Source organism: Curcuma longa, chromosome 4, assembly GCF_044706935.1.
Source record: "Curcuma longa cultivar G26 ecotype Majalengka, Jawa Barat chromosome 4, ITB_CL_G26_1.1, whole genome shotgun sequence".
Lineage (NCBI taxonomy): Eukaryota > Viridiplantae > Streptophyta > Magnoliopsida > Zingiberales > Zingiberaceae > Curcuma > Curcuma longa.
Genome location: NC_133864.1, coordinates 9,020,324 through 9,037,284, shown reverse-complemented (window position 1 = coordinate 9,037,284; position 16,961 = coordinate 9,020,324). Strand labels below are relative to the sequence as shown.

At 36.7% G+C, this 16,961-nt stretch overlaps 3 protein-coding genes across 3 annotated transcripts; all 3 read right to left on the bottom strand.

The window, feature by feature from the left end:
• Positions 1–193: 193 nt before the first annotated feature.
• LOC141826770 (uncharacterized) lies at positions 194–2,751 on the bottom strand. The gene is made up of 4 exons (XM_074714069.1): positions 2,615–2,751; positions 838–2,250; positions 700–760; positions 194–606 (listed from the first exon to the last, which is right to left on the bottom strand). The coding sequence occupies exons 1-4, from the start codon at positions 2,688–2,690 to the stop codon at positions 381–383; spliced, it is 1,776 nt and encodes a 591-aa protein (XP_074570170.1). The 5' UTR covers positions 2,691–2,751; the 3' UTR covers positions 194–380.
• A 4,754-nt stretch (positions 2,752–7,505) lies between these two features.
• LOC141826771 (putative glutathione S-transferase GSTF1) lies at positions 7,506–8,753 on the bottom strand. Its single transcript, XM_074714070.1, has 3 exons — positions 8,529–8,753; positions 8,398–8,446; positions 7,506–8,195 (listed from the first exon to the last, which is right to left on the bottom strand). Exons 1-3 carry the CDS (start codon positions 8,676–8,678, stop codon positions 7,738–7,740), a joined length of 657 nt encoding a protein of 218 aa, XP_074570171.1. The 5' UTR covers positions 8,679–8,753; the 3' UTR covers positions 7,506–7,737.
• A 4,673-nt stretch (positions 8,754–13,426) lies between these two features.
• LOC141827509 (putative glutathione S-transferase GSTF1) lies at positions 13,427–14,719 on the bottom strand. Its single transcript, XM_074714773.1, has 3 exons — positions 14,530–14,719; positions 14,381–14,429; positions 13,427–14,204 (listed from the first exon to the last, which is right to left on the bottom strand). The coding sequence occupies exons 1-3, from the start codon at positions 14,677–14,679 to the stop codon at positions 13,747–13,749; spliced, it is 657 nt and encodes a 218-aa protein (XP_074570874.1). The 5' UTR covers positions 14,680–14,719; the 3' UTR covers positions 13,427–13,746.
• Positions 14,720–16,961: the final 2,242 nt, after the last annotated feature.

Sequence of the window (16,961 nt, the reverse complement as noted above, 5' to 3'; positions counted from 1 at the left end):
CCAAATTTCATTGACTAACAATCAAAATGGATCTCTAGCACAAGATCGATGCCCACCACCAATACCACATCATCCTATGGCAGTTCGGTGAACGATAAAAAAAAGGGTTCATGCTCTCAAAAAATTCTAATTTTGCCCATAAGAGTTGAATCTTTTGGGATAACTAGATAAGTGGTCAACCAGTAACCCTTAACATTATTTACACTCAAACTACTACTCATCAGCTTTGCTTGAAGTCAATATCATACAGAAAGCCAATAAAGCTCAATAACTTCTAAGAACCATAAAAGACTACCCTGTATACACTAACCCTGTTTCTTCTCTAAGATATCAATCAGATGTATACAGCTGCAGTAGTGAAGACATGAAACTGAACTACTCTACCGAACATAGCTGATATAAGCTACAATAAGCACAAAGGTTAAGTAGGTCCGACGAGCCGATTGAGATCGTGCATTGCTGACAGTGCTTGTTGGGTTGTTCGAACCAAATACTGAATTGGAGCTACTTGGGCTATTCGTGTTCAGCACTGATGAACCTGATCCTGGTGTTGAACCGGGGCTTGCCGATGTAGGGTTGTATGTAGGGTTGTATGCAGGAAGAGAACTGCACATTAAGGAAGAACCTTTTATCTGATGCATGGTTCATATATGCAACTAACTATGAAGGTATATAGACAGTCTGAAAGTTGAGTTTTACCTTGATGATGACGACGACGATGATGATGTTACTGATGTTGGATAATTGCAAGTTCCTGAACCTGCCAAAATATTCATATCAGTGCATCAGTACGATTTCTAAGTGCTATCGTTAGCCAATTTTTAGCATAATACTTACTTGGATTGACATTGACAAGCATGGCAGCTCCTCCAAAATCACAACTGGTTGGCACTGGATTCCTCTGATAGTAGCTGTTGAAGGCATATGAGGCATGAGCCTGAAGCGAATCCGGGTAGTAGCAGCTTCCTGTTGGCTGAATGGTTGAGCAATCAGCACCTCCAATTCCACAAGCATAGTCCAATGCATTCTGGAGTGCAGCGTCCGGGACTCCAGACTTAGCCACACACCATGTCTGCCCTGCAACTGCAGGTGTGAAGGGGACTGTGCTTGGCACAGTGAATGGCGGCACGGTAGAGGGTGTCACAGGCGATGTAAATGGATAACCTGTAGCCGGGTTGGTGACAGGGGGGGTCATAGGGTAAGTTGCCGGTGTCGTGGTAGGATTTGTCACAGGCACTACTGGTGTTGGGTAAGGATTTGTTGCAGGGACTGTAATGGGTGTGCTCACTGGATTCACCGGAGGGAATGTGACTGGTGACACGGCCGGATTTGTGGGGAAAACTGTTATTGGGTTCGTGGATGGTACAGTGACTACTGCAGGTGCTGGGTTAGTGGAAGGGATTGTGATTGGTGTAGTAACAGGATTTGCAAAGGGTGGATACATGTCGTGAATTGTTGTTTTTGTGGAAGCGACAAGCATCCGGCCATGGTCAAGTAGCACTCTATGCAAAGAGGGGAACTTCAATTCTTCTTTCAAACCCAGTGTTTCAGGTTTGGATTGCCTAAGATCGGAAAGGTCAATGAACAGCCCAAAAATCCTTCTTCGACGCAAAGAATCCTTCAAGAACTTGGACACCAAGTCCACAAACTTCACCATATCGACTTCCCCCTGGTTTTCAGAAAATTTCAGAACTAGAATGATAGGAACATCAAGGAGAGGTAGATCAGTGCAAGAAGAGAGAGCCATTTTGACAGTAGAATGAACAAACTCATCTCCTAAGCCCAGTTCCCCAACTACAGGAGCTTCCACTACTACATGAGACTCCCATTCCTTCAGAACCTGCATCAAGTTTTGCAGGCTCTTGCGACGTGTCCTGTGCAAGGTCCCGAGGGTTGAGAGGGAGAACATGACCGAGATCCTCATCGAGTTACCAAGGCCAGGGATCTCCAGGGAAGCTCTCAGTGAAGTTAAGGCAGAAAGAAGTGAAGGAACATCGAGTCCATTGCTTCTCACTAAAATGCTATCTATGTTTAGCTCAGTCAGAGTGGCTAAAAGATTAAGTCTGTGCCATGGAGTTGGCGAGCCTTTGGATTCGAGTATTTGCGTCAGTTCGTGTTGGTTCATGCAGAGGCTCACAGAGACGTTGGAGCTCGGTAGGTTCTCCATGAAAATCTTAAAGATCGCCCCTTGGGTAGACAAAGTAGAGGCAATCTCTTCTCCTGCATCGTAGGAGAACCCCACCAAAGTCCCTGAGTAAAGAAACGGACAAGCTAAACTCAGTGAAAAACAGACACTTCTTTACAAATCGAACCAAAAGTTAAGAGAACGCAATCAGGAATAGTTCCTTCATGGCAAGAAATAACCAGACTTAATCAAGAACAGTAATTTCTTCTAGTCTTCATCTAAACTCGGAATTCATGAACACTCAACGACAGCTAACGAGCAGCTTATGCAAGTAATCATTCAAAATGGAATCTTTAGGCCATAACTGTGTGTTCTCGGCCCCATCCGAGAAGAATCTATTTAGCACTTGTGTTATTTCGCAGTCTAACTCTACACTTGCAGTTCTAAGAAACCAAATAAGCGAAGAGCGAAGAGCGAAGAGCTACTGACCCGAAGAGCGAAAAGGGTGTTGTCCGAGGACGAGGAAGGCGAAGAGAAAGCGGCCGACTAAAACAAAACTAGCCATTCGGCGTTCGGGGAGAAGAATGATTCCGCTCGCTATCTTTTGCCGAAGCTGATCTCTGCGTCAAATGGGGCGGAGGAGAGCATTATGGAAAGGGTATTGCGGGGTTTGTGCTGCGGGGAAGGGAAAAGGCTGGAGATGGGGAAAAAAGCGTGATAAAGCAGAAAGCAGGGCATGCAGTGTAGAGAAAGCTAGCAGGGATGAAAGGTAAAAACCATTCTGCAATTATAAATAAATAAATAAATTAATTAATTATTAAATAATTATATACATTTTTCAATAAAGTAAATATTGTGGGACGCAGGAGAGACAACGGGGTGGGACAGGAGTGTGGAGGCAGAGACCATCTCCCAAGGAATCAACCAGACTTTTTTTTCCCTTTGGTTTTTAAGTTTTATTTATTTTCTTTTATTTTATTTAATTTATTGTTGTTATTGTTTATGTTTGATTCCTTTGGGTGCCAGAGATGGAGTCCAGGGTTGGACCATTCAATTCCGACATAGTAATGAGAAATTGGATTGGATTGGACTGGACTGGACTGGTAGGATCTACAGACAAGAATCATATTCTGTTTTCAGTTTGGTCTGGCTATTAAATGGTTCCTTTCCATTTTTCGACCTTAAATTAAAATAAAAAATTAAATTTGAACCAAATCAAATTGAATCCAACTGAACTAAATTATTCTGCTCTATGACTTATTAATTTATTATCAGATGAGTTATTCCTTAAGATTGTCAATCAAATATTATAGCAAAAGGTGATATCTTCACCAGGAACCCTTTAGTACTGTCTCAAACGATCTGAAATTGAGATAAATCACAAAGACTTCGTATTAGCCGAATGACCCACTACATGAGAAGATGAGAGACTGTCCAAATAGGTTCGTACCTTAAGTGGTCGAGTATGATCATGTTGTTTTGAAGTAATTATTAAAGAGTTTCAGTTAAATTTATGTTGTCAAATGTATAATTATAGAAACTTGATAGATAGATAACTCAACAGGTGTTGAGAGATAGTTGATTGTTGCTGCAAGGATGATCCAAGTGATTAAAATAGATCAAGTGTCAAGTGAAGGGAAGTCCAAGAGGTGTTTGACAGATTGAGAAGTTTAAGATGGAAAAGTGGGTTGACAATAGAGAAGTCCAACATACATTAATGGTATTATATATCAGAAGAATTTAAGCAGTTAGACATCTTATAGTGATGATATGATAGATGATTATATTGTGTATGGGAAATCTTATTAACTTTCTTTATGTTTTGCATCTATATATACAAAAGTTAGGTCCCCTCTTCCCTGTCAGTACATTATAATTGTGTGCTTGTCGTGTATAGAAGGTCATCAAAGAGGAAGATCTTTATTTTTTATTTTTGCTTGTGATCGAGTAGAAAATTTTCAATTAACAAATAGCTTTTATTTACTTTCCAATTCTTTAAAAATTAAAGAACAAAAAAAGGAGAAAAATCTACAGTAGCCCTGGGGAGCACATGATGTGTGAAGTGGAAAGGGGTTTCATGGACGTGTACCACCACCTTAGCTTCCTTTGTGCTGCTGGCTCATAAATAATAACCTCAAACCTCTGGAAAAACAAACCAAACAACAACAAGAAGAAGAACAGATGTCAGAAAGCGATATTTTGGAATTAGATGCCTTAAAAATTTGCTTCAGCAATTAATTTCAGTAATAAAAACCGAACCTTAGCCACCAAGCAAAACCCAGATTTGATTATCCATATATACTGATATCATGATCACTGAACACGAGGAAGAAAACAAATAGTTAAAGATAGTTCGGCCATTAGAAAGCGAGCTTTCGAGCAGATGGCACTGAGATTCGACGTGTTGCATGCACAAATCCAGGCGACTGATGACGTACGAATGCATTGCATGCATGGCGAGGCCCCTCCTCCCTCTTTTCCAGTGCACTCACAAGGCAGGCGATTGGATGGGGGTTGACTGAACGGAAGATGATCAAAGCTTTTGATAAGAATGACAAGGAGGGTGACGATGCATGGATTGACCTCCTTTACTTACATCCTTTTATAAAGGAATAATGCATATAGCTAGAGATTTCCTTTCATTTTTTAGATTAGTAATTAATGCTTGCTTTAGTCAACAATGGCATGTGGTGTGTTCTTATACATTCTGAATGCATGGTCCATGGGAATTGATAAGTGCAAAGGCTCTTTTTTCTTTTCTTGAGTTTTTAGAGGTTCATATATATCTTTAAGTTTTTTTCTTGGTTTTTAGAGGTTCTTAATTATCTATTTGAGCCTTACTTGCTTTGTGAGTCCTTTTTAAGTAGAGAAGACAAAAATGAAAGGAAAGGTTCTTGTCGTTGCTATGTTTTATTAACAGTGAAGACAGTGTTTAAGTGCAAAAGATGATAATTATATTTGAATCAAAACATTCGATCATAATACCTAATGAGTTTTATACAAATGATCAAATACGCCCTTTTTAATTGAAATTTAACAAGAGAAACTCTAATGATAATTTTTTTTTTACTAAAGAACAGTTCTCCAAATTCTAAAATACCATTAATTACTGAGGCATAAACTATTTACAAATCAACTTGCCATAAGATTGATGCAACTACAACAATCAAAGAAGAGAGACGTTGATTTAATTTGACAAATTTAGCTACCGTCATCAAATGATTTAGATGCTATAGAGGATTAATAGATCGAATGGAGGATCTATTGACTTAAGTAGCCATTGCAAGCTAGCTATATAGTTGACTACATATAGGTTCAGTAGATTCAACTGAAGCAATCAGTCAACTAATTGAGCAAATTACAAGGACAAGTACGCTTTTGGTAGTAAGAGATCTATAAGAAGGGATCAAATGGGAGCTTTTGTTAGGAGCTTACAAGTAACACATGAGACATCAATAAGAGGTCTATAATAAGAGCTTTTGTCAAGAGCTTACAAGCAAATACATGAGACATTTTAAGCAATTCAAATAATAAGGAAGCAAGCCAAAAGCAAAACACTATCGTGTAATCTCTTTTTTGTGTTGTAATTGATTTTGCTTGACATTTGTTTTCTCTTGTCGTATAAGCTTAGATTTGTAATAGCTTTTTCTCTACCTTCATAGGGTATTCAAGAAGGAGAAAGTATAGAAACATTCTAGGAGTGATCTATATACTGACATATTATAGGTTGTGGAGTAGGAACTAGGATTTCCAAATGAATTTATTATTTGTATTATTCATTACTAACTCAATTGTAAGACACAAACTCAAAAACAAAGTGTATGTCTATTCACCTTCCCCCCCCCCCCCCCCCCCCCCCCCCCCTTAGCCACAATCTCGATCGAATAAGAATGACTACCTTTAGACAAGAGTGAGTCATTTTTCCCTCTTATTTGCAAATCATATCAATTAACTCCTCTTTACCCTCCACCTTTATCCATGTTTGGGAAGGCTAATTGTTCTAGATAAGTGAATCAATCCCAATGAGTCAAGTGGGTTCGATAGGCCGAGAGGGTCAAGTGGCCAAATAAGCAAGGCAAGGATGGATATGTTTATCTAGTTGAGTTTGGTGGGTCAATTCGTACGATTAAGTGAAATAGCTAGGTTGAGTGGGCCAGTTGATCTAGTTGCCACATAGGACAACTAGTCCAATTAGACTAGGTGAATGATCCATCAAACCAAGTTAATTGATTTGTTGGAGATGATCAAAGGTTTTTGAAAGGATGATTAATCTAAATAAGCTCATATTTTTTGTGGGTTGTGCCAATTGGATTGGGCAACCTTGCCTAGGTGCCTATCTTGCCCCAATCATTTGGTCCAATTAGCCCATTTGACTAGTTCACCTAATTGGCCCAACTTAGAGAAGAAAATAATATTTTCTTTTGCATGTCAAACCTAGGAAAATATTTGTTAGCATATTTTATATGACATCCAAACATAGAAAATAATCATTCTTTCCTAGTTTTTTCCAAAAATATTTTCAATACCTAAAATATCATGCTTACTTAGTTCAACATCAAGTTCAATGACCGATATCAATCGGATGGATATATAAATAAATGATCCAATATTGTCCATGATCCATCGGTTAGAACAAAAGTGTCGTCTTCATCATCAGACATCTTTGTGCCCACAAAATCTTCACCTATCTACAAAGGTGTCTTGCCAACTGACATCGACCTCATTGTGATTTCTTTGAACAAAAACTATAACTACCTTACCTGTTTGCCTCATGATCACTCAATTAATATTTATTTTATTTTAAATATTGCTTCATTATTTGATTTCCAATTGCAAGATCTTAAGTAGAATAGAAAGGGAATATCTATGCTATCAACCACAACGACAACAAAACAAAAAACAATATGAGGTGCTAAAATGAAGGGTGGATGAACTCATGAAAGGACGTGGTTCTCTTCTTTTCCATAGTTTAGACGTCTGATTCCCAGTCTTTGTTCGTGGAGCATGTTGAGACATCCATCCACTATGCGAGTGATGGACAACAACTTGCCACCAAACAAAGAAGATAACATTCTCTGAGATGATCCGATCTGGTCCCATAAAAATTTTTCATCGACCATCAAAGTAAATCGAGAAGTGCACACAGTGACTAGCCCAAACATCCAGCATCATTTAATTGCGCTCTTCATTTGAAAAAAAAATCTTAAAATACGCCGTAGTTGAAAATCAAACCGTAAATACTTGAATGACAATCTGGATGTCTTACCGTGACACCATTGCCCCGGACACTTTATTTGCAGAATAAGCATAAATTGGTGGACGCCCATCGCTCCACTTTGATTGAGATCATTTGATTCTTTTTTTTTTTTTAATTTCATACTTTTAAAAAGTTAAGGATTCACAATATGTATATAAAGTTCTTTTGTGGGTAAATTTCGAGCGTCGATCACAAATGCACGCAGCACATCAAAGTGTTGCAGAGCATTGGAATTATTGGAAGTAAGGACTAGTAGCAACTAGCATATAGCACACACACATCTAGTGGAAGTGGAAGGAAGAAGCATCACAAGGTGAAGATCGGAGAGCAATGGCGGCATACAGCTTCATGATCATCAGAACTGAGGGAGTTGGGCGGCCACTTTCTTGACGGCCGGACGCGACTCCAAGCTCTCCCACCAGGCTTTCACATGGGGGCGCGCTGCGAACAGGGCGGCCACTTGAGGGACTTTAATGACGAAGTGGGTGACGGGATAGTGGCTGAGGTCGGCGAAGCTGAAGAAGTCACCGGCGAGGTACTTGGTCTGGGACAGACGGGCTTCGTAAACGTCGAGCACCTTCCCCAGCTTCTCCGAGTTCTCCTCCACCACCTTCTCGTCCGTCGTACCGCCGTAGAAGCGGGGGATAATCACCGCCTGGTAGAAGATGGGGCCGATGACCTTGTCGTACTGGTGAGCCTCCACTTCCAACCACACGTCCACCATGGCTGACCCCTCCAAGCTACTCCCGTGTAGCAGGTCAACGTCGGAGGATTTGAACTTGCGAAGCACGTATCGTCCGATCGCTCTCGATTCTACGGTTTTGAGAGACCAATTAGTCCACAAAGACCAACTCAACTTCTGTTGACTAGCTAGAAAATCTTCCTCAGAAGTAATTCTTCAACTGTAACCTAATCTTTGAAAATACGAGCCAATACTTGCTCTACTATCCATAGATCTACCGACTCGACATAGATCGAGCTGGAAAATTTCAAGATTAAGGATGAACGAACTCACCAAAAAGAACGAGATCCCCATCTTGGAAAGCCGGCACTTGACCAAATGGCTGCATATTGCAGAATAAACAGGTGAAATCAATCTATAAAAAAAGAGATATGTGCAATCGAATGCCTGCGTAAATAGGATACGTTTCTGGCGAGGTGAGCAGGGGACTTGTGCTCGCCGGTGGCCATGTCTACGTGGACACGCTCGTATTCCGCCCCGACCTCCTCAAGGCACAGAACCACGCGGGTCGCCGCCGTTGACATCACCGGAGCGAATACCTTCACCGCAGCCATTTCTGCGCTCTTTCTCACACTGGAACTCCAAGAAGATTAGGTTTTGGCCTTTTGGGGGTGAAGGCTGGGGAAGGATAATGTTTCATTTATAGAATGAAGTGCAATGTTCTCCCAGATTTTTAATTTTATAAAAAGAAAAAAAAATATTTCCACAAATTTTAACTGTTATTAATCATGGTTAAAGTTAGTTTTGGTTAATAGTTCAGAACTACGATTATGATTTATTTTTCGGTTTTAGTTATTATTTATATTGTATTTTTTTTAATAAATTTTATAAATTTTAAAAAGAAAAAGAAATGTTTTTTTGTCTACCTATGTCTTTGAGGTAGACAAAAAACAAAACTCAGGTAATTTAAAATTTTTATCTTATTATTTTTAGGAAGTGGCCTTGCTCACTTATTTCCATTTACCATTGGCGTATTAAGTAATTCTTTGGATATCAAAATAGTCTCAACTTGTCCTTTGAAAATTGTCTACTTGTATTTTTTTTTTTAACTCTTGTTCAATTATTATATAACGCTTGAGCTTATGAAGAATTAGTAAATCAAATTAGTATCATCCAAAATATTACTTATGAAACTAAATAATTTATTTTACAACAACAATACACTATACAAGATAGAATCTCCTTTACTATAATATAATAAAGAAAATAGGATAATTTTGAGTCTTCTATCATTATTATTATAAAAATATTGAAATCTGACTAATGTCGAGGCGTGGTGGTTGAATCTCAATGTCAAAAGTTTGATTCTCAACAGCATATTTATCGGACGCCTATAATGCTAAAAAATCTAGACTACGTTTGATACGACGTAATGTAATCATGCTTGTAATGTAATCAAGTTTGTAATGTAATGTAATGTAATCTTGATTACATTACTATGTTTGGTTGAAGGAATGTAATGTAATATTTGATTACAAGAATGATTACATTACAGTGTTTGGTGTACATTATTTTCAGTAAGGAATCTAATTTTTATTATTATAAAATACCAATAATACCCTCCTAATTTTTAAAATAAAAATAAAAATAAATGTAATAATAAAGATTATTTTTATTATCTTTATAATAAATTATTTTATTAATAATTATTAATTTTTAATTTTTATTATTAATAAAATTAATAATTTTTATTAATAAAATTAATAATTATTTAATAATTTTATTAATTATAAAAAATAAAAAATATTAAAATATTTATTAATTACTAATTAAAATTAATTAATAATTTTTAATAATTAATAATTTATTATTAACTATTAAATTTTAAAATTAATTATTAATAATTAATTAATTATTTTTATTTTTAAAATAATTAATTAGTTTAAATAATAATTAATTAAAATTATAAAATAAAAGTTATTAAAATAATTAATAAATATTTTATTAATAAATAATAATAAGTAATTTTTAGTTAAATTATTATTAATTATTATTAATAATTTTATTATTTTAATTATTTTATTAATTATAATTATTAATACTTATTTTAATAATTAATAATTATTATTTTATTATTAATAATTATTATTAATTATTTTATTATTTTATTAATTATAATTATTAATACTTATTTTAATAATTAATAATTATTATTTTATTAATACTTTTATTAATTATTTTAATTAATTTTATTAATAATTAATTATTAATTAAAATTATAAAATAAAAATTATTAAAATAATTAATAAATATTTTATTAATTATAAATAATTTTTATTTAAATTATTAATAATTTTATTATTTTAATTATTTTATTAATTATAAATATTAATACTTATTTTAATAATTAATAATTATTATTTTATTTATACTTTTATTAATTATTTTAATTAAGTTTATTAATACTTAATTATTAATTATAATTAATAAATTATTGATTTTATAAAATTATTAATTTTATTAATAAAGTGGAATGGTATATTTGGTACGATAAAAATAGAATCTGTAATGTAATCGGATTACATACTATTTACTTTGTAATCCAGATTACATATCTTGGCTCCTCTTTTGTAATCCAATTACATTACATTATATCTCTAAAATATTACCAAACAAAGTAAATCATCTTGTAATGTAATCCTGATTACATTATAAGTCTGATTACCCCTTACCAAACATGCCCCTAGTGTGTTGGGTCGTCGAGTTGTAGGCTGACTCATTTTTTGGATTTATATCATGATAGAATGTGGGATCGGACTGTCTATTCCCAAATTAGTTAGATTATAATTAAGATCTAAGGAGTTAATAAAAAATACTAAGAGGGTGTTTGGTTCGGATTATTTTTGATAATATTGGTTATCTATTCATGGTTATCGTTGATAATCTTGTTTAATTTAAGTTATAATCGATTTTCAAGTAATACAATATCACCGTCACATCAACAAATAAGTTATAATCCAGAAATATGATTATTTTGTCAGACTAAAATTTTCTACAATTTTAAAAGTTAACAAATTTTTTTTTATGATTATTATTCGATTTTAAAACAGAGTTAATTGAATGTATCATGAAACCAAATTAAAACTAATTTAATTCATTCAATAAATTTTAATTTAAATATTTATAAATTTAAAAGTGATTTATTTTAAATTTTAAAAAATAAAATTAATAAAAATGCCAATTAGAATCAATTTGCTAAATTAGATTTTGACTCAAAGTTAAATGTTTTTAATAATAATCTTTTCTAATTAACTAATAAGGTTGTAAATTCAAATGACCATAATATTAAATTAAATAATAATGATAGAAAATTAATTGACAGAAAATCAAAATTCTAGAAAATTAAATAATTATCCAAATGATAAAAGTTCAGATTCAAATGTTTTAAACTTAAATAATGAAATTTTAAATCTCTTGGATATAATAGAAAATTAAATAATAAAAATATTACTAGTCAAATTCTAAAATTGATAACTTAGAAAAGCTTAGAGAAATAAAAAATTGATCCAAGGCACAAAACTTAAGTTTGAGTCACAAATCTAAGTCCAAAAATAACAAAGGCATAGAAAATAGTCCTTGAGATAAATAATATCTGAATGATTTTTCATGATTATTTGAATATTAAGCTTTCATAAACTTTCAAAATTATAAGAATTATTAAGTATTTTTTATATAATAATAATAATAATAATAATATTAATATTAATATTGGCTGACACTTATGATTTGTCACTACTTCGGGTAATAATAGTCTTTTAGGTAGCGTTTGGTTTCAGAGACAGGGACACAAATACAGAGACAGAGTAGAAATTTTTGTCTCTGTCCCCGTTTGATTTTGAGAGACAGATACAGAAATAGGATTTCTGTCTCCGTCTTTGTCTCCATTTCTGTCCACTGTAAAAATGGGGATATTGAAACGGAGACGGAGACAAAAACTACCCATCTCCGCTTCCGGCACCGTCGCACCGCCGTCCGGTCACCGCCGGCCGCTAGGCCGGGCGCGTTGGACGTGCAACTCGCCGGTGCTCCGGCCGGCGTCGGATTCCAGTCGGATTGTGGCGGAAATCCGGCCGAAATCCGACCAAAAATAGAGCCCTGCGCGCCCCAGTCACTGTTGGCCGGAATTCGGCCGGATTCCGATCGGATTTCGGTCGAATCGGGGTCGGAGTCCGACCGTGGTCGACGCGCCCGGCGCCGGCGCGTCGACTGCGGCCGGACTCTGATCCCGAGCCGAAATCGGCCAACAGTGTCCCTGTCTCTATATTACCAAATACGATACAGAGACCATTGTAAATGCGTCCCTGTCTCTACTGTATTGTAAACCAAACTCAGCCTTAGTCTCTGTTTCCCTGGTGGGCGCTGGCGGTTTGGGGCTTGTTGTACGCTGTGACTGTGAAGAAGCGGAGGTCGGTGATGGAGAGGCCGTAGATATGGTTGTGCACGTGGGTGATCTCCTCCCCGGCTTTCTTTGTGGCGGCATAGAGCGACGACAATCGGTCGATACGGTCGGCCTCCGAGAAGGGGACCTTGGAGTTGAGCCCCAGGGAGCGGCTCTCAAGCCGAGGGAGCGTCGGACGCTGCTCCCGGAGGAAAAGTGGGAGCGGGGGGAAGGCGAGAGCAGGAAGACAGCGAGGAAGAGGGCGAAGGCGAAGAAAGACCAAAAAGCCAATTTTGGTGGATTTTGCGAGCGGTGAAGGAGGAAGAGACAGTGGTGGTGGTGGTGTTGGAATGGCCGGCGTCCGCATCCATGGCCATGGCAACAAGATCCCTCCTCTCTCTTGATTGCCCAATCAATTCGTCGTCGGGACTTGAAGCATTTGCTTCCTTGAAGCATGAAATCAAAATGGCAAAAATGGAAGGATTCGTTTCAACATTGACTTGTGCTCTTCCTCTGATAGTAACAACAGTGTCATCACTGGTGTAACCGAGGGACGGCGGACGAAGTGGCTTGAGTGGAAGTCGTGATCGAGGGGGCCGGAGTTGAAGTTGTGGACAGGGCCGGAGAAGGATCCCGACGACCGGGGCTGCAGGGGAATTGAGACGAACGAGGAGGAGGCGGAGATGCAGCGGACGAAGTCAAAAAAAATTCTTTTGAAAATACCTTTTTGAAAAATTCTCCAAAAATCTTTTTAAAAATCCTTTCAATTTTTTTTTGAAAAATACTTTAAATAAATTATGATGAATGAATCTTATAGGAAGTTATTGAGGACTGTAATACTTCTTCCATTTTAATGAAATATCTACTTTTAATTAGATCAGAATTTAATGGATATACTATAAACGTGCGAATATTAACAAAAATTAAATTATCCTATGACATCATTTATCACAGAAAAAGTAATATATTTCCTCGAAGAAATATATCCATTTAAAACATAAATAATCTTGATTCCCCAATATCCATTTAAAGAAAGCAGGAATCGTTAAGCGAAGCCAGCGTCGATCACAAATGCACCGCACGCAGCACATCAAAGCGTTGCAGAGCATTGGCATTATTGGAAGTAATGACTGGTAGCAACTAGCATATATATAATATAGCGCACACACATCTAGTGGAAGCTAAGGAAGAAGCATCACAAGGTGAAGATCGGAGAGCAATGGCAGCATGCAGCTTCATGATCATCAGTACTGAGGGAGTTGGGCGGCCACTTTCTTGAAGGCCGGACGCGACTCCAAGCTCTCCCACCAGGCTTTCACATGGGGGCGCGCTTCGAACAGGGCGGCCACTTGAGGGACTTTAATGACGAAGTGGGTGGTGGGATAGTGGCTGAGGTCGGCGAAGCTGAAGAAGTCACCGGCGAGGTACTTGGTCTGGGACAGACGGGCTTCGTAAACGTCGAGCACCTTCCCCAGCTTCTCCGAGTTCTCCTCTACCACCTTCTCGTCCGTCGCACCGCCGTAGAAGCGGGGGATAACAACCGCCTGGTTGAAGATGGGGCCGATGGCCTTGTCGTACTGGTGAGCCTCCACGTCCAACCACACGTCCACCATGGCTGACTCCTCCAAGCTCCTCCCGTGTAGCAGGTCAACGTCGGAGGATTTGAACTTGCGAAGCACGTAACGTCCGATCGCTCTCGATTCTAAGGTTTTGTTTTGAGAGACCAATTAGTCACATAAAATCTTCCTCAGAAATAATCCTTCAACTGTAACCCAATCTTTGAAAATACGAGCGAATACTTGCTCTACTATCCATAGATCTACCGACTCGACATAGATCGAGCTGGAAATTTTCAAGATTAAGGATGAACGAACTCACCAAAAAGAACGAGATCCCCATCTTGGAAAGCCGGCACTAGACCAAATGGCTGCAGATCACACAATCAAAAGGTGAAATTAATCCAATCCAAATATCCAATAAAGGAGATCTAGATATGTTGCAATCGAATGCATGCGTAAATAGGATACGTTTCTGGCGAGGTGAGCAGGGAACTTGTGCTCGCCAGTGGCTATGTCAACGTGGACGCGCTCGTATTCCGCCCCGACCTCCTCAAGGCAAAGAACCACGCGGGTCGCCGCCGTTGACATCACCGGAGCGAATACCTTCACCGCAGCCATTTCTGCGCTCTTTCTCACACTGGAACTCTAAGAAGGTAGGTTCTGGAGTTGAAGGCTGGGGAAGGATCATGTACTATTTATAGAAAGTGTAAATATTCTTCCAGTTTTCTACCTACTTATTTATTTATTTGTACAAAGAAAAAAGCAACAAAGTTGTTGTCCTACTATTATTTATTTATTTGTAAAAAGAAAAAAGAAACAAAGTTGTTGTCCTACCATTAACTGCTATATTTATATGAACCAAAAAACCACATTTTGGTAGATTTTGTAAGCAGCTAATAGCAAGAGTTTCTAATTTTGAAATACAATGAAAGTTTTATATTAAAAATAATATAAAAAATGAATTTATAAGATTGAAAATGTATTCATTAGTATGAGATTTTTTAAATAGAGTTTAAAAATAAAAATAATGAAGATTTAAATTTAAAATGGATAGTATCGTATTATTCTTAATAATTAGTGTCAGAGTAATGAGTAATGATTATATATGTGAGTTACATGTATCCTAATTTACGAAGATGTAGTGGACGAAGTCAAAAATATATATATATGTGGACAGATTCGTGTTCATCATTTGATAGCAATTCCTAGGGGTGGGAAAAAATATCGAATTTTCGGTATACCGCACATACCATATCGATATTTACCGTCCATATCGAAAATTTCGGTATACCGAAAATTTCGGTACGGTATAATACCGTACCGAATTTTTCGATATCGGTAACGGTACGAAATTATTATTGTTCGATATTTCGGTATAGCAATATTTTCGGTAGAATACCGTACCGAAATTATCAGTATACCAAAATTTTCAGTATTTTCGGTGTAATATACTGAAAATTCGGTATTTCGGTATTTCGGTATACCGAAAATACCGAAATTCCGGTATACCGAATTTTCGATATGGTAATGATATAGATTTTTTTATGCCAAAGTTTTCGGTACGGTATACGGTATCGTATGTAAAATTCAGTATATCGTACCGACCCAGCCTTAGCAATTCCTCGTGAAGTAAACAATGACAAAATTTTTCCTACTGAAAACGTTTCTACAAAAAAAATTTCTTAATTTTTAAATTCACCCTCCCAACTAAAGATAGCATTAGGGAAGTACGAGGAGTTTAACTTGTTGAAAGGAAAATTTTAAACAAGAAAAACTTTTTAAAATTCTTTCATAAAGGGGTAGCTTTCAAAACATTTTTAAGATGGAGCCTTCAAAACATTTTAAGGAGGAGCTATCAAAATTTTAAAAAAATTGAAAATGAGTTTTGAAAAACGTCTTCAAAAATGTTTTGGAAAATATTTTTGAAAAAGATTTAGAAAAAAAATCTTTTGAAAAATTCTTCAAGAATCTTTTCAAAAATCCTTTCAAAAAATAATTTCAAAAAATACTTTGAAAAAATGATTTTGAAAATATGTTTAATAATTTCGAAAATGTTTCTGAAATTCTTTTGAAAAATATCTTTGAAAATATTTTCAAAAATAATTTATGTCTTTTTCCTAAAATCCAACTCCCTGATTTTTTTTTTTCCTTTCCCTCTTCTTCGCGCTTGAACACCCTTTCCCTTCCTTCCAATCATCACGGCAATCTCTCTCGTGCCTTCTCAAAGTTGAAGTCCATTATGCGCGGCCGCAAGCGACGACGCTACCGCCTCACGCGGCCGCCGGCAATTTCCATCCCGCTCGATCCTATCGCCGACGAGGAGCAGTTCAATCGGATCATCACTGAGGCACATCAACTTGAGCATCTGACCATCGTTCTATGCTTCGGTACTTTGCCTTTCAATGCTTCCCGATACCGATTCCGACTTATGTGATTTGGTATGTTTAGGGTTTCTTCGGCATTGCTGTGAAGAACCGTAGTTTGATATGATTCTTTGATTGGTAGTTAAGCTACGAGTTAAACTAGGGTTAGCGTTTTAGTCTATGGGAAAAAAACTTATTGTTAACTAGCCGGCATTACCCAAAAATTAGATAGAAAAACTGAAGCAAAGTTAATCCATTCTTCATATTATGTTGCTGCATTCTGGGAACGAGTAAGGATTACTGAAATATGCTTGTTGAATATCGCAAGGTATCAGCTCCTAAGGAGCTTCTGGGTCTGGTTTCGATGGTCTCCTGGTTGATGGGATTCATAACCTAAAGAAATCCTTGAATCTACTAATAGTAGGAAAACATTGGTAAGGGCTTCTGTAGAGGGTAGATTGAAATCAAGATCCTTTGCCGCAAAAGGTGGAATCCGTCACCCCAATAACTTTATGTGAGGAGGTAAATCAGAAAGTT